A 25304-nucleotide genomic window follows, 5' to 3' on the forward strand; every position below is an offset into this window, starting at 1 on the left:
GACTGGGCCATTATACACTGGAGTTCAGAAGGATGAGAGGGGATCTCATAGAAACATATACGATTCTGATAGGACTGGACAGGTTAGATGCGGGAAGAATGTTCCCGATGTTGGGGAAGTCCAGAACCAGGGGACATAGTCTAAGGATAAGGGGTAAGCCATTTAGGACCGAGATGAGGAGAAACTTCTTCACTCAGAGAGTTGTTAACCTGTGGAATTCTCTACCGCAGAGAGTTGTTGATGCCAGTTCATTGGATATATTCAAGAGGGAGTTCGATATGGCCCTTACGGCTAAAGGGATCAAGGGGTATGGAGAGAAAGCAGGAAAGGGGTACTGAGGTGAATGATCAGCCATGATCTTATTGAATGGTGGTGCAGGCTCGAAGGGCCGAATGGCCGACTCCTGCACCTACTTTCTATGTTTCTATGGATCCGGACGTTCTCGTACCTGCAGGGGTCGTAGCGAACCTGAACCACCTTCTCCTCGAACGGCTGACCTTCCTTCCCGTGTTCGTAACGTAACCGCTGGAAGTCGATCATGCGATAGCGTTGCTTGTGTCCACCGCCAATCCCGTGCACTTGAATCTTCCCTGCGGGGTGATCATAGAAACCACGGAATGAGCGCAGCCGGGAACACTGCCTCCCACCGTAACCTTCCAACTCCGCTCACAATCCCACCCCGGCCCCTGCAGCCATCCAACCGTCCCGGGAAAACACAACACTGTAACCTGGGCCCGAAGTATGGGACTCCCCCATCCCACAGGGTGAGCGACCAATCTGGGCCCTCCCCCCCCACCCCCACCCCACAGCGGTCAATCTGGGCCACCCCCACCCCACAGGGGTCAATCTGGGCCCCCCCCCCACCCCACAGGGGTCAATCTGGGAACTCCCCCCACCCACAGGGGTCAATCTGGGCCCTCCCCCCCCAACCCCACCCCACAGCGGTCAATCTGGGCCACCCCCACCCCACAGGGGTCAATCTGGGCCCCCCCCCCCCCACCCCACAGGGGTCAATCTGGGCCCCCCCCCACACACAGGGGTCAATCTGGGCCCTCCCCCCCCACCCCCACCCCACAGCGGTCAATCTGGGCCACCCCCACCCCACAGGGGTCAATCTGGGCCCCCCCCCACCCCACAGGGGTCACTCTGGGAACCCCCCCCACACACAGGGGTCAATCTGGGCCCTCCCCCCCCACCCCCACCCCACAGCGGTCAATCTGGGCCACCCCCACCCCACAGGGGTCAATCTGGGCCCCCCCCCACCCTACAGGGGTCAATCTGGGCCCCCCCCCACCCCACAGGGGTCAATCTGGGCCCCCCCCCCACCCCACAGGGGTCAATCTGGGCCCCCCCCCCACCTCACAGGGGTCAATCTGGGAACCACCCCACAGGGGTCAATCTGGGAACCCCCATCCCACAGGGGTCAATCTGGGAACCACCCCACAGGGGTCAATCTGGGAACCACCCCACAGGGGTCAATCTGGGAACCCCCACCCCACAGGGGTCAATCTGGGCCCACCCCACAGGGGTCAATCTGGGCCCTCCCCCCACCCCACAGGGGTCAATCTGGGAACCACTCCACAGGGGTCAATCTGGGAACCCCCACCCCACAGGGGTCAATCTGGGAACCCCCACCCCACAGGGGTCAATCTGGGCCCCCCCCCACAGGGGTCAATCTGGCCACCCCCCACCCCACCCCACCCCACAGCGGTCAATCTGGGAACCCCCCCACAGGGTCAATCTGGGCCCCCCCCCCCACCCCACAGGGGTCAATTTGGGAACCACCCCACAGGGGTCAATCTGGGAACCCCCACCCCACAGGGGTCAATCTGGGCCCCCCCCCCCACCCCACAGGGGTCAATCTGGGCCCCCATCACAGGGTGAGCGGTCAGTCTGTGGAACAGGCCCCCCAGGGAGACACCGGAAGCAGTGCTCCCTTACATTTTTGGAGGGTGAGCGACCCTTTAGGGGCTGTGCAACGCATTCTAATTTTCACCCGGCGCAGTTTTTCCCCATTGCAAAGCCGGCGATGGCCGGGGCGGGGCCTATGGAGCGCGGGGCGGGGCCTATGGAGCGCGGGGCGGGGCCTATGGAGCGCGGGGCGGGGCCTATGGACCGCGGGGCGGGGCCGACGGAGCGCGGGGCGGGGCCGACGGAGCGCGGGGCGGCAGCGTGGCTGAACAGGAACAGTGGCTGGAATCCATTAGCACTGATTCATTCGAATGCAAATTAGAGCGCTCCAATTGACACCCAGAATCCCACTGCCCTTTGTGGGAGCGAGTTCCAGAATCCCACTGCCCTTTGTGGGAGAGAGTTCCAGAATCCCACTGCCCTTTGTGGGAGCGAGTTCTAGAATCCCACTGCCCTTTGTGGGAGCGAGTTCCAGAATCCCACTGCCCTTTGTGGGAGCGAGTTCCCGAATCCCACTGCCCTTTGTGGGAGCGAGTTCCAGAATCCCACTGCCCTTTGTGGGAGCGAGTTCTAGAATCCCACTGCCCTTTGTGGGAGCGAGTTCTAGAATCCCACTGCCCTTTGTGGGAGAGAGTTCTAGAATCCCACTGCCCTTTGTGGGAGCGAGTTCTAGAATCCCACTGCCCTTTGTGGGAGCGAGTTCCAGAATCCCACTGCCCTTTGTGGGAGCGAGTTCTAGAATCCCACTGCCCTTTGTGGGAGCGAGTTCTAGAATCCCACTGCCCTTTGTGGGAGAGTGTTCTAGAATCCCACTGCCCTTTGTGGGAGAGAGTTCTAGAATCCCACTGCCCTTTGTGGGAGCGAGTTCTAGAATCCCACTGCCCTTTGTGGGAGAGTGTTCTAGAATCCCACTGCCCTTTGTGGGAGAGAGATCTAGAATCCCACTGCCCTTTGTGGGAGCGAGTTCCAGAATCCCACTGCCCTTTGTGGGAGCGAGTTCCCGAATCCCACTGCCCTTTGTGGGAGCGAGTTCCAGAATCCCACTGCCCTTTGTGGGAGCGAGTTCCAGAATCCCACTGCCCTTTGTGGGAGCGAGTTCTAGAATCCCATTGCCCTTTGTGGGAGCGAGTCCTAGAATCCCACTGCCCTTTGTGGGAGAGAGTTCTAGAATCCCACTGCCCTTTGTGGGAGCGAGTTCCAGAATCCCACTGCCCTTTGTGGGAGCGAGTTCCCGAATCCCACTGCCCTTTGTGGGAGCGAGTTCTAGAATCCCACTGCCCTTTGTGGGAGAGTGTTCCAGAATCCCACTGCCCTTTGTGGGAGCGAGTTCTAGAATCCCACTGCCCTTTGTGGGAGCGAGTTCTAGAATCCCACTGCCCTTTGTGGGAGCGAGTTCCCGAATCCCACTGCCCTTTGTGGGAGAGAGTTCTAGAATCCCACTGCCCTTTGTGGGAGCGAGTTCTAGAATCCCACTGCCCTTTGTGGGAGCGAGTTCTAGAATCCCACTGCCCTTTGTGGGAGAGAGTTCTAGAATCCCACTGCCCTTTGTGGGAGCGAGTTCCAGAATCCCACTGCCCTTTGTGGGAGCGAGTTCCAGAATCCCACTGCCCTTTGTGGGAGAGAGTTCTAGAATCCCACTGCCCTTTGTGGGAGCGAGTTCCAGAATCCCACTGCCCTTTGTGGGAGCGAGTTCCAGAATCCCACTGCCCTTTGTGGGAGCGAGTTCCAGAATCCCACTGCCCTTTGTGGGAGCGAGTTCCAGAATCCCACTGCCCTTTGTGGGAGCGAGTTCTAGAATCCCACTGCCCTTTGTGGGAGCGAGTTCTAGAATCCCACTGCCCTTTGTGGGAGAGAGTTCTAGAATACCACTGCCCTTTGTGGGAGCGAGTTCTAGAATCCCACTGCCCTTTGTGGGAGAGAGTTCTAGAATACCACTGCCCTTTGTGGGAGCGAGTTCTAGAATCCCACTGCCCTTTGTGGGAGAGAGTTCTAGAATACCACTGCCCTTTGTGGGAGCGAGTTCTAGAATCCCACTGCCCTTTGTGGGAGCGAGTTCCAGAATCCCACTGCCCTTTGTGGGAGAGAGTTCTAGAATCCCACTGCCCTTTGTGGGAGCGAGTTCTAGAATCCCACTGCCCTTTGTGGGAGAGTGTTCTAGAATCCCACTGCCCTTTGTGGGAGAGAGTTCTAGAATCCCACTGCCCTTTGTGGGAGCGAGTTCCAGAATCCCACTGCCCTTTGTGGGAGCGAGTTCCCGAATCCCACTGCCCTTTGTGGGAGCGAGTTCCAGAATCCCACTGCCCTTTGTGGGAGCGAGTTCCAGAATCCCACTGCCCTTTGTGGGAGCGAGTTCCAGAATCCCACTGCCCTTTGTGGGAGCGAGTTCCAGAATCCCACTGCCCTTTGTGGGAGCGAGTTCCAGAATCCCACTGCCCTTTGTGGGAGCGAGTTCCAGAATCCCACTGCCCTTTGTGGGAGCGAGTTCTAGAATCCCACTGCCCTTTGTGGGAGCGAGTTCTAGAATCCCACTGCCCTTTGTGGGAGAGAGTTCTAGAATCCCACTGCCCTTTGTGGGAGCGAGTTCCCGAATCCCACTGCCCTTTGTGGGAGCGAGTTCTAGAATCCCACTGCCCTTTGTGGGAGCGAGTTCCAGAATCCCACTGCCCTTTGTGGGAGAGAGTTCTAGAATCCCACTGCCCTTTGTGGGAGCGAGTTCTAGAATCCCACTGCCCTTTGTGGGAGAGTGTTCTAGAATCCCACTGCCCTTTGTGGGAGAGAGTTCTAGAATCCCACTGCCCTTTGTGGGAGCGAGTTCTAGAATCCCACTGCCCTTTGTGGGAGAGAGTTCTAGAATCCCACTGCCCTTTGTGGGAGCGAGTTCCAGAATCCCACTGCCCTTTGTGGGAGCGAGTTCCAGAATCCCACTGCCCTTTGTGGGAGCGAGTTCCCGAATCCCACTGCCCTTTGTGGGAGCGAGTTCCAGAATCCCACTGCCCTTTGTGGGAGAGTGTTCCAGAATCCCACTGCCCTTTGTGGGAGCGAGTTCCAGAATCCCACTGCCCTTTGTGGGAGCGAGTTCCAGAATCCCACTGCCCTTTGTGGGAGTGAGTTCTAGAATCCCACTGCCCGTTGTGGGAGCGAGTTCTAGAATCCCACTGCCCTTTGTGGGAGAGTGTTCTAGAATCCCACTGCCCTTTGTGGGAGAGAGTTCTAGAATCCCACTGCCCTTTGTGGGAGCGAGTTCTAGAATCCCACTGCCCTTTGTGGGAGAGTGTTCTAGAATCCCACTGCCGTTTGTGGGAGCGAGTTCTAGAATCCCACTGCCCTTTGTGGGAGAGAGTTCCAGAATCCCACTGCCCTTTGTGGGAGAGAGTTCTAGAATCCCACTGCCCTTTGTGGGAGAGAGTTCCAGAATCCCACTGCCCTTTGTGGGAGAGTGTTCTAGAATCCCACTGCCCTTTGTGGGAGCGAGTTCCAGAATCCCACTGCCCTTTGTGGGAGAGAGTTCTAGAATCCCACTGCCCTTTGTGGGAGAGAGTTCCAGAATCCCACTGCCCTTTGTGGGAGCGAGTTCCAGAATCCCACTGCCCTTTGTGGGAGCGAGTTCTAGAATCCCACTGCCCTTTGTGGGAGAGAGTTCCAGAATCCCACTGCCCTTTGTGGGAGAGAGTTCTAGAATCCCACTGCCCTTTGTGGGAGCGAGTTCCAGAATCCCACTGCCCTTTGTGGGAGAGAGTTCTAGAATCCCACTGCCCTTTGTGGGAGAGAGTTCCAGAATCCCACTGCCCTTTGTGGGAGAGAGTTCCAGAATCCCACTGCCCTTTGTGGGAGAGAGTTCCAGAATCCCACTGCCCTTTGTGGGAGAGTGTTCCAGAATCCCACTGCCCTTTGTGGGAGAGAGTTCCAGAATCCCACTGCCCTTTGTGGGAGAGAGTTCCAGAATCCCACTGCCCTTTGTGGGAGAGTGTTCCAGAATCCCACTGCCCTTTGTGGGAGAGAGTTCCAGAATCCCACTGCCCTTTGTGGGAGCGAGTTCCAGAATCCCACTGCCCTTTGTGGGAGCGAGTTCTAGAATCCCACTGCCCTTTGTGGGAGCGAGTTCTAGAATCCCACTGCCCTTTGTGGGAGAGTGTTCTAGAATCCCACTGCCCTTTGTGGGAGAGAGTTCTAGAATCCCACTGCCCTTTGTGGGAGCGAGTTCCAGAATCCCACTGCCCTTTGTGGGAGCGAGTTCCAGAATCCCACTGCCCTTTGTGGGAGAGTGTTCTAGAATCCCACTGCCGTTTGTGGGAGCGAGTTCTAGAATCCCACTGCCTTTTGTGGGAGAGAGTTCCAGAATCCCACTGCCCTTTGTGGGAGAGAGTTCTAGAATCCCACTGCCCTTTGTGGGAGAGAGTTCCAGAATCCCACTGCCCTTTGTGGGAGCGAGTTCCAGAATCCCACTGCCCTTTATGGGAGAGAGTTCCAGAATCCCACTGCCCTTTGTGGGAGAGTGTTCTAGAATCCCACTGCCCTTTGTGGGAGAGAGTTCCAGAATCCCACTGCCCTTTGTGGGAGAGAGTTCCAGAATCCCACTGCCCTTTGTGGGAGAGTGTTGCAGAATCCCACTGCCCTTTGTGGGAGAGTGTTCCAGAATCCCACTGCCCTTTGTGGGAGAGAGTTCCAGAATCCCACTGCCCTTTGTGGGAGAGAGTTCCAGAATCCCACTGCCCTTTGTGGGAGAGAGTTCCAGAATCCCACTGCCCTTTGTGGGAGAGAGTTCTAGAATCCCAGTGCCCTTTGTGGGAGCGAGTTCCAGAATCCCACTGCCCTTTGTGGGAGCGAGTTCCAGAATCCCACTGCCCTTTGTGGGAGCGAGTTCCAGAATCCCACTGCCCTTTGTGGGAGAGAGTTCTAGAATCCCAGTGCCCTTTGTGGGAGCGAGTTCCAGAATCCCACTGCCCTTTGTGGGAGCGAGTTCTAGAATCCCACTGCCCTTTGTGGGAGCGAGTTCCAGAATCCCACTGCCCTTTGTGGGAGCGAGTTCCAGAATCCCACTGCCCTTTGTGGGAGAGTGTTCTAGAATCCCACTGCCCTTTGTGGGAGCGAGTTCCAGAATCCCACTGCCCTTTGTGGGAGCGAGTTCCAGAATCCCACTGCCCTTTGTGGGAGAGTGTTCTAGAATCCCACTGCCCTTTGTGGGAGAGAGTTCCAGAATCCCACTGCCCTTTGTGGGAGCGAGTTCCAGAATCCCACTGCCCTTTGTGGGAGCGAGTTCCAGAATCCCACTGCCCTTTGTGGGAGAGAGTTCTAGAATCCCAGTGCCCTTTGTGGGAGAGTGTTCCAGAATCCCACTGCCCTTTGTGGGAGCGAGTTCCAGAATCCCACTGCCCTTTGTGGGAGCGAGTTCTAGAATCCCACTGCCCTTTGTGGGAGCGAGTTCCAGAATCCCACTGCCCTTTGTGGGAGCGAGTTCTAGAATCCCATTGCCCTTTGTGGGAGCGAGTTCTAGAATCCCATTCCCCTTTGTGGGAGAGTGTTCTAGAATCCCACTGCCCTTTGTGGGAGAGAGTTCTAGAATCCCACTGCCCTTTGTGGGAGAGAGTTCTAGAATCCCATTCCCCTTTGTGGGAGAGAGTTCTAGAATCCCACTGCCCTTTGTGGGAGAGAGTTCTAGAATCCCACTGCCCTTTGTGGGAGCGAGTTCCAGAATCCCACTGCCCTTTGTGGGAGCGAGTTCCCGAATCCCACTGCCCTTTGTGGGAGCGAGTTCCAGAATCCCACTGCCCTTTGTGGGAGCGAGTTCCAGAATCCCACTGCCCTTTGTGGGAGAGAGTTCTAGAATCCCACTGCCCTTTGTGGGAGCGAGTTCCAGAATCCCACTGCCCTTTGTGGGAGCGAGTTCTAGAATCCCACTGCCCTTTGTGGGAGCGAGTTCTAGAATCCCACTGCCCTTTGTGGGAGCGAGTTCCAGAATCCCACTGCCCTTTGTGGGAGAGAGTTCTAGAATCCCACTGCCCTTTGTGGGAGCGAGTTCCCGAATCCCACTGCCCTTTGTGGGAGCGAGTTCTAGAATCCCACTGCCCTTTGTGGGAGCGAGTTCCAGAATCCCACTGCCCTTTGTGGGAGCGAGTTCTAGAATCCCACTGCCCTTTGTGGGAGCGAGTTCCAGAATCCCACTGCCCTTTGTGGGAGAGTGTTCCAGAATCCCACTGCCCTTTGTGGGAGAGTGTTCCCGAATCCCACTGCCCTTTGTGGGAGAGTGTTCCAGAATCCCACTGCCCTTTGTGGGAGCGAGTTCCAGAATCCCACTGCCCTTTGTGGGAGCGAGTTCCAGAATCCCACTGCCCTTTGTGGGAGCGAGTTCCAGAATCCCACTGCCCTTTGTGGGAGCGAGTTCCAGAATCCCACTGCCCTTTGTGGGAGCGAGTTCCAGAATCCCACTGCCCTTTGTGGGAGCGAGTTCCAGAATCCCACTGCCCTTTGTGGGAGAGAGTTCTAGAATCCCACTGCCCTTTGTGGGAGCGAGTTCTAGAATCCCACTGCCCTTTGTGGGAGAGTGTTCTAGAATCCCACTGCCCTTTGTGGGAGAGAGTTCTAGAATCCCACTGCCCTTTGTGGGAGCGAGTTCCAGAATCCCACTGCCCTTTGTGGGAGCGAGTTCCAGAATCCCACTGCCCTTTGTGGGAGCGAGTTCCAGAATCCCACTGCCCTTTGTGGGAGAGTGTTCTAGAATCCCACTGCCCTTTGTGGGAGCGAGTTCCAGAATCCCACTGCCCTTTGTGGGAGCGAGTTCCAGAATCCCACTGCCCTTTGTGGGAGCGAGTTCCAGAATCCCACTGCCCTTTGTGGGAGCGAGTTCTAGAATTCCACTGCCCTTTGTGGGAGCGAGTTCCAGAATCCCACTGCCCTTTGTGGGAGCGAGTTCTAGAATCCCACTGCCCTTTGTGGGAGCGAGTTCTAGAATCCCACTGCCCTTTGTGGGAGAATGTTCTAGAATCCCACTGCCCTTTGTGGGAGAGAGTTCTAGAATCCCACTGCCCTTTGTGGGAGCGAGTTCTAGAATCCCACTGCCCTTTGTGGGAGAGTGTTCTAGAATCCCACTGCCGTTTGTGGGAGCGAGTTCTAGAATCCCACTGCCCTTTGTGGGAGAGAGTTCCAGAATCCCACTGCCCTTTGTGGGAGAGAGTTCTAGAATCCCACTGCCCTTTGTGGGAGAGAGTTCCAGAATCCCACTGCCCTTTGTGGGAGAGTGTTCTAGAATCCCACTGCCCTTTGTGGGAGCGAGTTCCAGAATCCCACTGCCCTTTGTGGGAGAGAGTTCTAGAATCCCACTGCCCTTTGTGGGAGAGAGTTCCAGAATCCCACTGCCCTTTGTGGGAGCGAGTTCCCGAATCCCACTGCCCTTTGTGGGAGCGAGTTCCAGAATCCCACTGCCCTTTGTGGGAGCGAGTTCCAGAATCCCACTGCCCTTTATGGGAGAGAGTTCCAGAATCCCACTGCCCTTTGTGGGAGAGTGTTCCAGAATCCCACTGCCCTTTGTGGGAGAGTGTTCCAGAATCCCACTGCCCTTTGTGGGAGCGAGTTCCAGAATCCCACTGCCCTTTGTGGGAGAGAGTTCCCGAATCCCACTGCCCTTTGTGGGAGAGTGTTCCAGAATCCCACTGCCCTTTTTGGGAGAGAGTTCCCGAATCCCACTGCCCTTTGTGGGAGCGAGTTCCAGAATCCCACTGCCCTTTGTGGGAGAGTGTTCCAGAATCCCACTGCCCTTTGTGGGAGAGAGTTCTAGAATCCCACTGCCCTTTGTGGGAGAGAGTTCCAGAATCCCACTGCCCTTTGTGGGAGCGAGTTCCAGAATCCCACTGCCCTTTGTGGGAGCGAGTTCCAGAATCCCACTGCCCTTTGTGGGAGAGTGTTCCAGAATCCCACTGCCCTTTGTGGGAGCGAGTTCCAGAATCCCACTGCCCTTTGTGGGAGAGAGTTCCAGAATCCCACTGCCCTTTGTGGGAGCGAGTTCCAGAATCCCACTGCCCTTTGTGGGAGCGAGTTCCAGAATCCCACTGCCCTTTGTGGGAGAGAGTTCTAGAATCCCAGTGCCCTTTGTGGGAGCGAGTTCCAGAATCCCACTGCCCTTTGTGGGAGCGAGTTCCAGAATCCCACTGCCCTTTGTGGGAGCGAGTTCCAGAATCCCACTGCCCTTTGTGGGAGCGAGTTCCAGAATCCCACTGCCCTTTGTGGGAGCGAGTTCTAGAATCCCACTGCCCTTTGTGGGAGCGAGTTCCAGAATCCCACTGCCCTTTGTGGGAGCGAGTTCCAGAATCCCATTCCCCTTTGTGGGAGAGTGTTCTAGAATCCCACTGCCCTTTGTGGGAGAGAGTTCTAGAATCCCACTGCCCTTTGTGGGAGAGAGTTCTAGAATCCCATTGCCCTTTGTGGGAGCGAGTTCTAGAATCCCATTCCCCTTTGTGGGAGAGTGTTCTAGAATCCCACTGCCCTTTGTGGGAGAGAGTTCTAGAATCCCACTGCCCTTTGTGGGAGAGAGTTCTAGAATCCCATTCCCCTTTGTGGGAGAGAGTTCTAGAATCCCACTGCCCTTTGTGGGAGAGAGTTCTAGAATCCCACTGCCCTTTGTGGGAGCGAGTTCCAGAATCCCACTGCCCTTTGTGGGAGCGAGTTCCCGAATCCCACTGCCCTTTGTGGGAGCGAGTTCCAGAATCCCACTGCCCTTTGTGGGAGCGAGTTCCAGAATCCCACTGCCCTTTGTGGGAGAGAGTTCTAGAATCCCACTGCCCTTTGTGGGAGCGAGTTCCAGAATCCCACTGCCCTTTGTGGGAGCGAGTTCCAGAATCCCACTGCCCTTTGTGGGAGAGAGTTCTAGAATCCCACTGCCCTTTGTGGGAGAGTGTTCCCGAATCCCACTGCCCTTTGTGGGAGCGAGTTCTAGAATCCCACTGCCCTTTGTGGGAGCGAGTTCCAGAATCCCACTGCCCTTTGTGGGAGCGAGTTCTAGAATCCCACTGCCCTTTGTGGGAGCGAGTTCCAGAATCCCACTGCCCTTTGTGGGAGAGAGTTCTAGAATCCCACTGCCCTTTGTGGGAGCGAGTTCCCGAATCCCACTGCCCTTTGTGGGAGCGAGTTCTAGAATCCCACTGCCCTTTGTGGGAGCGAGTTCTAGAATCCCACTGCCCTTTGTGGGAGCGAGTTCTAGAATCCCACTGCCCTTTGTGGGAGCGAGTTCTAGAATCCCACTGCCCTTTGTGGGAGCGAGTTCCAGAATCCCACTGCCCTTTGTGGGAGCGAGTTCTAGAATCCCACTGCCCTTTGTGGGAGCGAGTTCTAGAATCCCACTGCCCTTTGTGGGAGAGTGTTCGAGAATCCCACTGCCCTTTGTGGGAGAGAGTTCTAGAATCCCACTGCCCTTTGTGGGAGCGAGTTCCAGAATCCCACTGCCCTTTGTGGGAGAGTGTTCCCGAATCCCACTGCCCTTTGTGGGAGCGAGTTCCAGAATCCCACTGCCCTTTGTGGGAGCGAGTTCCAGAATCCCACTGCCCTTTGTGGGAGCGAGTTCCAGAATCCCACTGCCCTTTGTGGGAGCGAGTTCCAGAATCCCACTGCCCTTTGTGGGAGAGAGTTCTAGAATCCCACTGCCCTTTGTGGGAGCGAGTTCTAGAATCCCACTGCCCTTTGTGGGAGAGTGTTCTAGAATCCCACTGCCCTTTGTGGGAGAGAGTTCTAGAATCCCACTGCCCTTTGTGGGAGCGAGTTCCAGAATCCCACTGCCCTTTGTGGGAGCGAGTTCCCGAATTCCACTGCCCTTTGTGGGAGCGAGTTCCAGAATCCCACTGCCCTTTGTGGGAGCGAGTTCCAGAATCCCACTGCCCTTTGTGGGAGCGAGTTCCAGAATCCCACTGCCCTTTGTGGGAGCGAGTTCTAGAATTCCACTGCCCTTTGTGGGAGCGAGTTCCAGAATCCCACTGCCCTTTGTGGGAGCGAGTTCTAGAATCCCACTGCCCTTTGTGGGAGCGAGTTCTAGAATCCCACTGCCCTTTGTGGGAGAATGTTCTAGAATCCCACTGCCCTTTGTGGGAGAGAGTTCTAGAATCCCACTGCCCTTTGTGGGAGCGAGTTCTAGAATCCCACTGCCCTTTGTGGGAGAGTGTTCTAGAATCCCACTGCCGTTTGTGGGAGCGAGTTCTAGAATCCCACTGCCCTTTGTGGGAGAGAGTTCCAGAATCCCACTGCCCTTTGTGGGAGAGAGTTCTAGAATCCCACTGCCCTTTGTGGGAGAGAGTTCCAGAATCCCACTGCCCTTTGTGGGAGAGTGTTCTAGAATCCCACTGCCCTTTGTGGGAGCGAGTTCCAGAATCCCACTGCCCTTTGTGGGAGAGAGTTCTAGAATCCCACTGCCCTTTGTGGGAGAGAGTTCCAGAATCCCACTGCCCTTTGTGGGAGCGAGTTCCCGAATCCCACTGCCCTTTGTGGGAGAGAGTTCCAGAATCCCACTGCCCTTTATGGGAGAGAGTTCCAGAATCCCACTGCCCTTTGTGGGAGAGTGTTCCAGAATCCCACTGCCCTTTGTGGGAGAGTGTTCCAGAATCCCACTGCCCTTTGTGGGAGCGAGTTCCAGAATCCCACTGCCCTTTGTGGGAGAGAGTTCCCGAATCCCACTGCCCTTTGTGGGAGAGTGTTCCAGAATCCCACTGCCCTTTTTGGGAGAGAGTTCCCGAATCCCACTGCCCTTTGTGGGAGCGAGTTCCAGAATCCCACTGCCCTTTGTGGGAGAGTGTTCCAGAATCCCACTGCCCTTTGTGGGAGAGAGTTCTAGAATCCCACTGCCCTTTGTGGGAGCGAGTTCCAGAATCCCACTGCCCTTTGTGGGAGCGAGTTCCAGAATCCCACTGCCCTTTGTGGGAGCGAGTTCCAGAATCCCACTGCCCTTTGTGGGAGCGAGTTCCAGAATCCCACTGCCGTTTGTGGGAGAGAGTTCTAGAATCCCACTGCCCTTTGTGGGAGCGAGTTTCAGAATCCCACTGTCCTTTGTGGGAGCGAGTTCTAGAATCCCACTGCCCTTTGTGGGAGCGAGTTGTAGAATCCCACTGCCCTTTGTGGGAGCGAGTTCCAGAATCCCACTGCCCTTTGTGGGAGAGAGTTCTAGAATCCCACTGCCCTTTGTGGGAGCGAGTTCCAGAATCCCACTGCCCTTTGTGGGAGCGAGTTCCAGAATCCCACTGCCCTTTGTGGGAGAGAGTTCTAGAATCCCACTGCCCTTTGTGGGAGAGTGTTCCAGAATCCCACTGGCCTTTGTGGGAGCGAGTTCTAGAATCCCAGTGCCCTTTGTGGGAGCGAGTTCCAGAATCCCACTGCCCTTTGTGGGAGCGAGTTCCAGAATCCCACTGCCCTTTGTGGGAGCGAGTTCTAGAATCCCACTGCCCTTTGTGGGAGCGAGTTCCAGAATCCCACTGCCCTTTGTGGGAGCGAGTTCTAGAATCCCACTGCCCTTTGTGGGAGAGTGTTCCAGAATCCCACTGCCCTTTGTGGGAGCGAGTTCCAGAATCCCACTGCCCTTTGTGGGAGCGAGTTCCAGAATCCCACTGCCCTTTGTGGGAGCGAGTTCCAGAATCCCACTGCCCTTTGTGGGAGAGAGTTCCAGAATCCCACTGCCCTTTGTGGGAGAGAGTTCCAGAATCCCACTGCCCTTTGTGGGAGAGTGTTCTAGAATCCCACTGCCCTTTGTGGGAGAGTGTTCTAGAATCCCACTGCCCTTTGTGGGAGCGAGTTCCAGAATCCCACTGCCCTTTATGGGAGAGAGTTCCAGAATCCCACTGCCCTTTGTGGGAGAGAGTTCCAGAATCCCACTGCCCTTTGTGGGAGAGAGTTCCAGAATCCCACTGCCCTTTGTGGGAGAGTGTTCTAGAATCCCACTGCCCTTTGTGGGAGAGTGTTCTAGAATCCCACTGCCCTTTGTGGGAGCGAGTTCCAGAATCCCACTGCCCTTTATGGGAGAGAGTTCCAGAATCCCACTGCCCTTTGTGGGAGAGTGTTCTAGAATCCCACTGCCCTTTGTGGGAGCGAGTTCCAGAATCCCACTGCCCTTTATGGGAGAGAGTTCCAGAATCCCACTGCCCTTTGTGGGAGAGTGTTCTAGAATCCCACTGCCCTTTGTGGGAGAGTGTTCCAGAATCCCACTGCCCTTTGTGGGAGAGTGTTCCAGAATCCCACTGCCCTTTATGGGAGAGAGTTCCAGAATCCCACTGCCCTTTGTGGGAGAGTGTTCCAGAATCCCACTGCCCTTTATGGGAGAGAGTTCCAGAATCCCACTGCCCTTTGTGGGAGAGTGTTCTAGAATCCCACTGCCCTTTGTGGGAGAGAGTTCCCGAATCCCACTGCCCTTTGTGGGAGCGAGTTCCAGAATCCCACTGCCCTTTGTGGGAGAGTGTTCCAGAATCCCACTGCCCTTTGTGGGAGCGAGTTCCAGAATCCCACTGCCCTTTGTGGGAGAGAGTTCTAGAATCCCACTGCCCTTTGTGGGAGCGAGTTCCCGAATCCCACTGCCCTTTGTGGGAGCGAGTTCCAGAATCCCACTGCCCTTTGTGGGAGCGAGTTCCAGAATCCCACTGCCCTTTGTGGGAGAGTGTTCTAGAATCCCACTGCCCTTTGTGGGAGAGTGTTCCAGAATCCCACTGCCCTTTGTGGGAGCGAGTTCTAGAATCCCACTGCCCTTTGTGGGAGAGAGTTCTAGAATCCCACTGCCCTTTGTGGGAGCGAGTTCCCGAATCCCACTGCCCTTTGTGGGAGCGAGTTCCAGAATCCCACTGCCCTTTGTGGGAGCGAGTTCCAGAATCCCACTGCCCTTTGTGGGAGCGAGTTCTAGAATCCCACTGCCCTTTGTGGGAGCGAGTTCCAGAATCCCACTGCCCTTTGTGGGAGCGAGTTCTAGAATCCCATTGCCCTTTGTGGGAGAGTGTTCTAGAATCCCACTGTCCTTTGTGGGAGCGAGTTCTAGAATCCCACTGCCCTTTGTGGGAGCGAGTTCCAGAATCCCACTGCCCTTTGTGGGAGCGAGTTCCCGAATCCCACTGCCCTTTGTGGGAGCGAGTTCCAGAATCCCACTGCCCTTTGTGGGAGCGAGTTCCAGAATCCCACTGCCCTTTGTGGGAGCGAGTTCCAGAATCCCACTGCCCTTTGTGGGAGCGAGTTCCAGAATCCCACTGCCCTTTGTGGGAGCGAGTTCCAGAATCCCACTGCCCTTTGTGGGAGCGAGTTCCAGAATCCCACTGCCCTTTGTGGGAGCGAGTTCTAGAATCCCACTGCCCTTTGCGGGAGCGAGTTCCAGAATCCCACTGCCCTTTGTGGGAGAGAGTTCTAGAATCCCACTGCCCTTTGTGGGAGCGAGTTCCCGAATCCCACTGCCCTTTGTGGGAGCGAGTTCTAGAATCCCACTGCCCTTTGTGGGAGCGAGTTCCAGAATCCCACTGCCCTTTGTGGGAGCGAGTTCTAGAATCCCACTGCCCTTTGTGGGAGCGAGTTCTAGAATCCCACTGCCCTTTGTGGGAGAGTGTTCTAGAATCCCACTGCCCTTTGTGGGAGAGAGTTCTAGAATCCCACTGCCCTTTGTGGGAGCGAGTTCTAGAATCCCACTGCCCTTTGTGGGAGAGTGTTCTAGAATCCCACTGCCCTTTGTGGGAGAGAGTTCTAGAATCCCACTGCCCTTTGTGGGAGCGAGTTCCCGAATCCCACTGCCCTTTGTGGGAGCGAGTTCCCGAATCCCACTGCCCTTTGTGGGAGCGAGTTCCAGAATCCCACTGCCCTTTGTGGGAGCGAGTTCTAGAATCCCACTGCCCTTTGTGGGAGAGAGTTCTAGAATCCCACTGCCCTTTGTGGGAGAATGTTCTAGAATCCCACTGCCCTTTGTGGGAGAGAGTTCTAGAATCCCACTGCCCTTTGTGGGAGCGAGTTCTAGAATCCCACTGCCCTTTGTGGGAGCGAGTTCCAGAATCCCACTGCCCTTTGTGGGAGAGAGTTCTAGAATCCCACTGCCCTTTGTGGGAGCGAGTTCTAGAATCCCACTGCCCTTTGTGGGAGCGAGTTCCAGAATCCCACTGCCCTTTGTGGGAGAGAGTTCTAGAATCCCACTGCCCTTTGTGGGAGCGAGTTCTAGAATCCCACTGCCCTTTGTGGGAGCGAGTTCCAGAATCCCACTGCCCTTTGTGGGAGAGAGTTCTAGAATCCCACTGCCCTTTGTGGGAGCGAGTTCCAGAATCCCACTGCCCTTTGTGGGAGCGAGTTCCAGAATCCCACTGCCCTTTGTGGGAGCGAGTTCCAGAATCCCACTGCCCTTTCTGGGAGAGAGTTCCAGAATCCCACTGCCCTTTGTGGGAGAGTGTTCTAGAATCCCACTGCCCTTTGTGGGAGAGAGTTCCAGAATCCCACTGCCCTTTGTGGGAGAGAGTTCCAGAATCCCACTGCCCTTTGTGGGAGAGTGTTCCAGAATCCCACTGCCCTTTGTGGGAGCGAGTTCCAGAATCCCACTGCCCTTTGTGGGAGAGTGTTCCAGAATCCCACTGCCCTTTGTGGGAGAGAGTTCCAGAATCCCACTGCCCTTTGTGGGAGCGAGTTCCCGAATCCCACTGCCCTTTGTGGGAGCGAGTTCTAGAATCCCAGTGCCCTTTGTGGGAGAGAGTTCTAGAATCCCACTGCCCTTTGTGGGAGCGAGTTCCAGAATCCCACTGCCCTTTGTGGGAGAGTGTTCCAGAATCCCACTGCCCTTTGTGGGAGAGTGTTCCAGAATCCCACTGCCCTTTGTGGGAGAGTGTTCCAGAATCCCACTGCCCTTTGTGGGAGCGAGTTCCAGAATCCCACTGCCCTTTGTGGGAGAGAGTTCCCGAATCCCACTGCCCTTTGTGGGAGAGTGTTCCAGAATCCCACTGCCCTTTTTGGGAGAGAGTTCCCGAATCCCACTGCCCTTTGTGGGAGCGAGTTCTAGAATCCCACTGCCGTTTGTGGGAGAGAGTTCTAGAATCCCACTGCCCTTTGTGGGAGCGAGTTTCAGAATCCCACTGCCCTTTGTGGGAGCGAGTTCTAGAATCCCACTGCCCTTTGTGGGAGCGAGTTCTAGAATCCCACTGCCCTTTGTGGGAGAGTGTTCCAGAATCCCACTGCCCTTTGTGGGAGAGAGTTCTAGAATCCCACTGCCCTTTGTGGGAGAGAGTTCTAGAATCCCACTGCCCTTTGTGGGAGAGAGTTCTAGAATCCCACTGCCCTTTGTGGGAGAGAGTTCCAGAATCCCACTGCCCTTTGTGGGAGAGAGTTCTAGAATCCCACTGCCCTTTGTGGGAGAGAGTTCCAGAATCCCACTGCCCTTTGTGGGAGAGTGTTCCAGAATCCCACTGCCCTTTGTGGGAGCGAGTTCTAGAATCCCACTGCCCTTTGTGGGAGCGAGTTCTAGAATCCCACTGCCCTTTGTGGGAGCGAGTTCTAGAATCCCACTGCCCTTTGTGGGGGAGAGTTCTAGAATCCCACTGCCTTTTGTGGGAGCGAGTTCCAGAATCCCACTGCCCTTTGTGGGAGCGAGTTCTAGAATCCCACTGCCCTTTGTGGGAGAGAGTTCCAGAATCCCACTGCCCTTTGTGGGAGAGTGTTCTAGAATCCCACTGCCCTTTGTGGGAGAGAGTTCCAGAATCCCACTGCCCTTTGTGGGAGAGAGTTCCAGAATCCCACTGCCCTTTGTGGGAGCGAGTTCTAGAATCCCACTGCCCTTTGTGGGAGAGAGTTCCAGAATCCCACTGCCCTTTGTGGGAGAGAGTTCCCGAATCCCACTGCCCTTTGTGGGAGAGAGTTCCAGAATCCCACTGCCCTTTGTGGGAGAGTGTTCCAGAATCCCACTGCCCTTTGTGGGAGAGTGTTCCAGAATCCCACTGCCCTTTGTGGGAGAGAGTTCCAGAATCCCACTGCCCTTTGTGGGAGAGAGTTCCAGAATCCCACTGCCCTTTGTGGGAGAGTGTTCCAGAATCCCACTGCCCTTTGTGGGAGAGTGTTCCAGAATCCCACTGCCCTTTGTGGGAGAGAGTTCCAGAATCCCACTGCCCTTTGTGGGAGCGAGTTCCCGAATCCCACTGCCCTTTGTGGGAGAGTGTTCTAGAATCCCACTGCCCTTTGTGGGAGAGAGTTCCCGAATCCCACTGCCCTTTGTGGGAGAGTGTTCCAGAATCCCACTGCCCTTTTTGGGAGAGAGTTCCCGAATCCCACTGCCCTTTGTGGGAGCGAGTTCCAGAATCCCACTGCCCTTTGTGGGAGAGTGTTCCAGAATCCCACTGCCCTTTGTGGGAGAGAGTTCTCGAATCCCACTGCCCTTTGTGGGAGCGAGTTCCAGAATCCCACTGCCGTTTGTGGGAGAGAGTTCCAGAATCCCACTGCCGTTTGTGGGAGAGTGTTCTAGAATCCCATTGCCCTTTGTGGGAGCGAGTTCCAGAATCCCACTGCCCTTTGTGGGAGAGTGTTCTAGAATCCCACTGCTCTTTGTGGGAGAGAGTTCTAGAATCCCACTGCCCTTTGTGGGAGCGAGTTCTAGAATCCCACTGCCCTTTGTGGGAGAGTGTTCTAGAATCCCACTGGCCTTTGTGGGAGAGAGTTCCAGAATCCCACTGCCCTTTGTGGGAGCGAGTTCTAGAATCCCACTGCCCTTTGTGGGAGAGTGTTCTAGAATCCCACTGCCCTTTGTGGGAGCGAGTTCCAGAATCCCAGTGCCCTTTGTGGGGGAGGGTTCCAGATTCCGACATCCTGTTCCAGATTTCCTGTTTCCTGACATCACCCCTGAACGGCCTGGCTCTAATTTGAAGGTTACGTCCCTTGTTCTGGATCCCCCCCTGCCCCCCGCCCCAAGTTTCTCTCTATCCGGCCCACCAACTGCTCTCAGCATATGAACCACCACAGTTAGATCCCCCTCAAACTTCCGAACTCCAGGGATACAAGCCCAGTCTATGCCCTTTTCCCCCCCGGGGCGCCCTGCGGCGATTGCTCCAGTGCTGGTGGCTGGGGTGGGTGGAGATTGTGACGTACCCGTGTGGTCCCGGCCCCCGGTCTTCCTCATGCCGATGGGCCGCACCGTGTACTTGGTGCACTCCTTCCAGTCGCGTCGGTTGTTGCTCAGGGCGCCGGAGGCGACGATCCCACGCCACTCCTGCCGGACACGCTTCACCGAGGCAAAGGAGCCCTCCCGGGCAGCCAGCGAGGAGAGGGGGCAAGGCCGGGCCCATCCCAACACACGGAGGCACCGGGGACTGGCGGGGCCAGGAGTCACGGCAAGGGCCGCCAAGCCCCGAGCGAGGGCCGCCATTGCCATGGCGATGGGGGCTGCTCAATGCCAACTGCGATCGTCCCTGCACAAGAGAATGGGAGCAAACTGTGAGAACAGACACCCCAGTAACATCGACAGCACACCCCGCCCCTACCCGCTCCCAAAACAACTGGCATTTATACAACCTTTTTAACATCTCAAGTCGCTTCACAGGAACGTTTTAAACAAAATTTAACACCCGGGGCACAAAAGGGCTGATGACCAAAAGCTTGGTCAAAGAGGTAGGTTTTGAAAAGTGGCTTGAAGGAGGAAAGAGAGGTGATGGGAGGGAGTTCCAGAGCTTGGGGCCCAGGCAACAAAAGGCACGGCCACCGATGGTGGAGCGATTATCATCAGGGATGCTCAGGAGGGCAGAATTAGAGGAGCGCAGAATTAGAGGAGCGCAGAGGGAGCGTTGTAGGGCTGGAGGAAGTTGCAGAGATAGGGAGGGGGCAAGGGCCATGGAGGGATCTGAACACAAGGATGAGAATTTAAAATTGAGGCATTGCCACATAATGAGCCAATGTAGGTCAGTGAGCACAGCGGGTGATGGGTGAGTGGGACTGGGTGTGAGTTAGGACACGGGTCAGTGAGCACAGGGGGTGATGGGTGAGCGGGACTCGGTGTGAGTTAGGACACGGGGCAGTGAGCACAGGGGGTGATGGGTGAGCGGGACTCGGTGTGAGTTAGGACACGGGGCAGTGAGCACAGGGGATGATGGGTGAGCGGGACTTGGTGTGAGTTAGGACACGGGGCAGTGAGCACAGGGGGTGATGGGTGAGTGGGACTCGGTGCGAGTTTGGACACGGGGCAGTGAGCACAGGGGGTGATGGGTGAGCGGGACTTGGTGTGAGTTAGGACACGGGGCAGTGAGCACAGTGGGTGATGGGTGAGCGGGACTCGGTGTGAGTTAGGACACGGGGCAGTGAGCACAGGGGGTGATGGGTGAGTGGGACTCGGTGTGAGTTAGGACACGGGGCAGTGAGCACAGTGGGTGATGGGTGAGTGGGACTGGGTGAGAGTTAGGACACGGGGCAGTGAGCACAGGGGGTGATGGGTGAGTGGGACTGGGTGCAAGTTAGGACACGGGGCAGTGAGCACAGGGGGTGATGGGTGAGCGGGACTCGGTGTGAGTTAGGACACGGGCAGTGAGCACAGGGGGTGATGGGTGAGCGGGACTCGGTGCGAGTTAGGACACGGGCAGTGAGCACAGGGGGTGATGGGTGAGCGGGACTTGGTGTGAGTTAGGACACGGGGCAGTGAGCACAGGGGGTGATGGGTGAGCGGGACTCGGTGCGAGTTAGGACACGGGGCAGTGAGCACAGGGGGTGATGGGTGAGCGGGACTCGGTGTGAGTTAGGACACGGGGCAGTGAGCACAGGGGGTGATGGGTGAGCGGGACTCGGTGTGAGTTAGGACACGGGGCAGTGAGCACAGGGGGTGATGGGTGAGTGGGACTGGGTGTGAGTTAGGACACGGGGCAGTGAGCACAGGGGGTGATGGGTGAGTGGGACTGGGTGTGAGTTAGGACACGGGGCAGTGAGCACAGGGGGTGATGGGTGAGCGGGACTCGGTGCGAGTTAGGACATGGGTTCAGTGAGCACAGGGGGTGATGGGTGAGTGGGACTCGGTGTGAGTTAGGACACGGGCAGCTGAGTTTTGAAAGAGTTGAAGTTTCCGTAGCGTGGAATGTGGGAGGCCAGCCAGGAGTGCGTTGGAATAGTCCAGTCTCGTGGTAACAAAGGCACGGATGAGGGCTTCAGCAGCAGATGAGCTGAGGCAGGGGCGGAGACGGGCGATGTTACGGAGGTGGAAATAGGCGGTTTTAGTTAATGCTGCCAACATGTGGTCGAAATCTCATTTCAGGATCAAATATGACACCAAGGTTGCGAACAGTCTGGTTCAGTCAGACAGGCGTTGGGGAGAGGGATCGAGTCGGGGGCTGGGGAACGGAGTTTGGGGTGGGGCCTGAAAACAATGCCTTCGGTCTTCCCAATATTCAAATGGAGAAAATTTCTGCTCACCGAGTACTGGATGTGGGACAAGCAGTCTGACAATTTAGAGACCGTGGAGGGGTCGAGAGAACTGGGGGTAAGGAGAGCTGGTGTTGTCAGCGTACACGTGGAAACTGATGCTGTGTTTTCAGATGTTGCCACGGGGCTGAGAGGGGGAGGGGGGAGTGGGGAGTGAGCGGGGAGGGGGGAGTGGGGAGTGAGCGGGGAGGGGGAGTGGGGAGTGAGCGGGGAGGGGGATGGGGAGTGAGCGGGGGGAGGGGGAGGGGGAGTGAGCGGGGAGGGGGAGGGGGGGAGTGGGGAGTGAGCGGGGGGAGTGGGGAGGGGGAGGGGGAGGGGGGAGTGGGGAGTGAGCGGGGAGGGGGGAGGGGGGAGTGGGGAGTGAGCGGGGGGGAGTGGGGAGTGAGCGGGGAGGGGGAGGGGGGAGTGAGCGGGGAGGGGGAGGGGGGGAGTGGGGAGTGAGCGGGGGGGAGTGGGGAGTGAGCGGGGAGGGGGAGTGAGCGGGGGGGAGTGGGGAGTGAGCGGGGAGGGGGAGGGGGAGGGGGAGTGAGCGGGGAGGGGGAGGGGGGGAGTGGGGAGTGAGCGGGGGGGAGGGGGGAGTGAGCAGGGAGGGGGGAGTGGGGAGCGGGGAGGGGGGGAGCGAGCGGGGAGGGGGGAGCGAGTAGGGCGGGGGGAGCGAGTCGGGCGGGGGGAGCGAGTAGGGCGGGGGGAGCGAGTAGGGCGGGGGGAGCGAGTAGGGAGAGGGGAGAGGGAAGAGAGGGGGAGGGAAGAGAGGGGGAGGGAAGAGAGGGGGAGGGAGAGGGAAGAGAGGGGGTGGGAGAGGAAGAGAGGGGGAGGGAGAGGGGAGTGGGGGAGGGAGGGGGGAGTGAGTAGGGAGGGGGGAGTGGGGGGGAGGGAGAGGGAAGAGAGGGGGAGGGAAGAGAGGGGGAGGGGAGAGGGAAGAGAGGGGGAGGGAGAGGGAAGAGGGGGGGAGGGAGAGGGAAGAGGGGGGGAGGGAGAGGGAAGAGGGGGGGAGGGAGAGGGAAGAGGGGGGGAGGGAGAGGGAAGAGGGGGGGAGGGAGAGGGAAGAGGGGGGGAGGGAGAGGGAAGAGGGGGGGAGGGAGAGGGAAGAGGGGGGGAGGGAGAGGGAAGAGGGGGGGAGGGAGAGGGAAGAGGGGGGGAGGGAGAGGGAAGAGGGGGGGAGGGAGAGGGAAGAGGGGGGGAGGGAGAGGGAAGAGGGGGGGAGGGAGAGGGAAGAGGGGGGGAGGGAGAGGGAAGAGAGGGGGAGGGAGAGGGAAGAGAGGGGGAGGGAGAGGGAAGAGGGGGGGAGGGAGAGGGAAGAGGGGGAGGGAGAGGGAAGAGGGGGAGGGAGAGGGAAGAGGGGGGGAGGGAGAGCTCCCCTCCCGCTCACTTACCCCGGGGCGGGGGGTGAGAGTCCCCCTCCGCTCACTTACCACGGGGCGGGGGGTGAGAGCCCCCCTCTGCTCACCTACCCCGGGGCGGGAGGTGAGAGCCCCCCTCCCACTCACTTGCCCCGGGGCGGGGGGTGAGAGCCCCCCTCCCACTCACTTGCCCCGGGGCGGGGGGTGAGAGCCCCCCTCCGCTCACTTACCCCGGGGCGGGGGGTGAGAGCCCCCCCTCCGCTCACTTACCCCGGGGCGGGGGGTGAGAGCCCCCCTCCCGCTCACTTATCCCGGGGCGGGGGGTGAGAGCCCCCCTCCCGCTCACTTATCCCGGGGCGGGGGGTGAGAGCCCCCCCCCCCTACGCTCACTTACCCCGGGGCGGGGGGTGAGAGCCCCCCCCCTACGCTCACTTACCCCGGGGCAGGGGGTGACAGCCCCCCTCCCGCTCACTTACCCCGGGGCGGCGAGTGAGAGCCCCCCTCCCGCTCACTTACCCCGGGGCGGGGGGTGAGAGCCCCGCCCTCCCGCTCACTTACCCCGGGGCGGGGGGTGAGAGCCCCCCTCCCGCTCACTTACCCCGGGGTGGGGGGTGAGAGCCCCCCCTCCCGCTCACTTACCCCGGGGCGGGGGGTGAGAGCCCCCCCCTCCCGCTCACTTACCCCGGGGCGGGGGGTGAGAGCCCCCCTCCCGCTCACTTACCCCGGGGCGGGGGGTGAGAGCCCCCCTCCCGCTCACTTACCCCGGGGCGGGGGGTGAGAGCCCCCCTCCCGCTCACTTACCCCGGGGCGGGGGGTGAGAGCCCCCCTCCCGCTCACTTACCCCGGGGCGGGGGGTGAGAGCCCCCCTCCCGCTCACTTACCCCGGGGCGGGGGGTGAGAGCCCCCCTCCCGCTCACTTACCCCGGGGCGGGGGGTGAGAGCCCCCCTCCCGCTCACTTACCCCGGGGCGGGGGGTGAGAGCCCCCCTCCCGCTCACTTACCCCGGGGCGGGGGGTGAGAGCCCCCCTCCCGCTCACTTACCCCGGGGCGGGGGGTGAGAGCCCCCCTCCCGCTCACTTACCCCGGGGCGGGGGGTGAGAGCCCCCCTCCCGCTCACTTACCCCGGGGCGGGGGGTGAGAGCCCCCCTCCCGCTCACTTACCCCGGGGCGGGGGGTGAGAGCCCCCCTCCCGCTCACTTACCCCGGGGCGGGGGGTGAGAGCCCCCCTCCCGCTCACTTACCCCGGGGCGGGGGGTGAGAGCCCCCCTCCCGCTCACTTACCCCGGGGCGGGGGGTGAGAGCCCCCCTCCCGCTCACTTACCCCGGGGCGGGGGGTGAGAGCCCCCCTCCCGCTCACTTACCCCGGGGCGGGGGGTGAGAGCCCCCCTCCCGCTCACTTACCCCGGGGCGGGGGGTGAGAGCCCCCCTCCCGCTCACTTACCCCGGGGCGGGGGGTGAGAGCCCCCCTCCCGCTCACTTACCCCGGGGCGGGGGGTGAGAGCCCCCCTCCCGCTCACTTACCCCGGGGCGGGGGGTGAGAGCCCCCCTCCCGCTCACTTACCCCGGGGCGGGGGGTGAGAGCCCCCCTCCCGCTCACTTACCCCGGGGCTGAAGCCGCTGATTCCGATTTTTTGGAGCGTTCTCTCGCGGTCAGCGGCTGACTTCCGGCGGAGGCCCCGCCCCTTTCTGCTGGCGGCAGTGACGTCACCCCCCCGGAGCGCGGCGGAGCGGCAGCGCCGCCATTTTGAATTTAAAGGGGTCCGCGAGAGACCGAGACCAGGAGCGGGACACACCGAGAGAGAGAAACCGGGAGAGCTCCCCCAGGGACACACACACACACATATATACACCCACCCCCCCACCGACACACCGACACACCGACACTGAGGGACAGCGAGGTCCAGAGCGGCACCGGGACAGGCCGAGAGCCGGGGATCCGCCTCATCCACAACCCGGGCCCAGGTACCGCGTCCCGGGGGGGGAGGAGGGTCAGAGGGTGTGTGTACCAGGGGAGGGGGGGTGTGTACCAGGGGAGGGGGGTGTGTGTACCAGGGGAGGGGGGTGTGTACCAGGGGAGGGGGGGGTGTGTGTACCAGGGGAGGGGGGGGTTCAGGGGGTGTGTGTACCAGGGGGGGGGGGGTTCAGGGGGTGTGTGTACCAGGGGAGGGGGGGTTCAGGGGGTGTGTGTACCAGGGGAGGGGGGGTTCAGGGGGTGTGTGTACCAGGGGAGGGGGGTGTGTGTACCAGGGGAGGGTCAGGGGGTGTGTGTACCAGGGGAGGGGGGGGGGTTCAGGGGGTGTGTGTACCAGGGGAGGGGGGGGGTTCAGGGGGGGTGTGTACCAGGGGAGGGGGGGGGTTCAGGGGGTGTGTGTACCAGGGGAGGGGGGGGGTTCAGGGGGTGTGTGTACCAGGGGAGGGGGGGTTTCAGGGGGTGTGTGTACCAGGGGAGGGGGGGGGTTCAGGGGGTGTGTGTACCAGGGGAGGGGGGGGTTCAGGGGGGGTGTGTACCAGGGGAGGGGGGGTTCAGGGGGTGTGTGTACCAGGAGAGGGGGGGTTCAGGGGGTGTGTGTACCAGGGGAGGGGGGGTTCAGGGGGTGTGTGTACCAGGGGAGGGGGGGGTTCAGGGGGTGTGTGTACCAGGGGAGGGGGGGGGTTCAGGGGGTGTGTGTACCAGGGGAGGGGGGGTTCAGGGGGTGTGTGTACCAGGGG

General features: G+C 59.0%; 1 protein-coding gene across 1 annotated transcript in view; it reads right to left on the bottom strand.

The window, feature by feature from the left end:
* Positions 1-25304, bottom strand: part of mrpl2 (mitochondrial ribosomal protein L2) — a 134234-nt gene that overhangs the window by 40343 nt on the left and 68587 nt on the right. Inside the window, exons 2-3 of the mRNA XM_070870672.1 lie at positions 18946-19265; positions 449-590 (exon numbers count right to left, since the gene is read on the bottom strand). Of these exons, the coding sequence (XP_070726773.1) occupies positions 449-590; positions 18946-19228 (425 nt within the window). The 5' untranslated portion in view covers positions 19229-19265. The remainder of the gene's footprint in view (positions 1-448; positions 591-18945; positions 19266-25304) is intronic.

Source organism: Pristiophorus japonicus, unplaced genomic scaffold (genome assembly GCF_044704955.1).
Source record: "Pristiophorus japonicus isolate sPriJap1 unplaced genomic scaffold, sPriJap1.hap1 HAP1_SCAFFOLD_160, whole genome shotgun sequence".
Classification (NCBI taxonomy): domain Eukaryota; kingdom Metazoa; phylum Chordata; class Chondrichthyes; family Pristiophoridae; genus Pristiophorus; species Pristiophorus japonicus.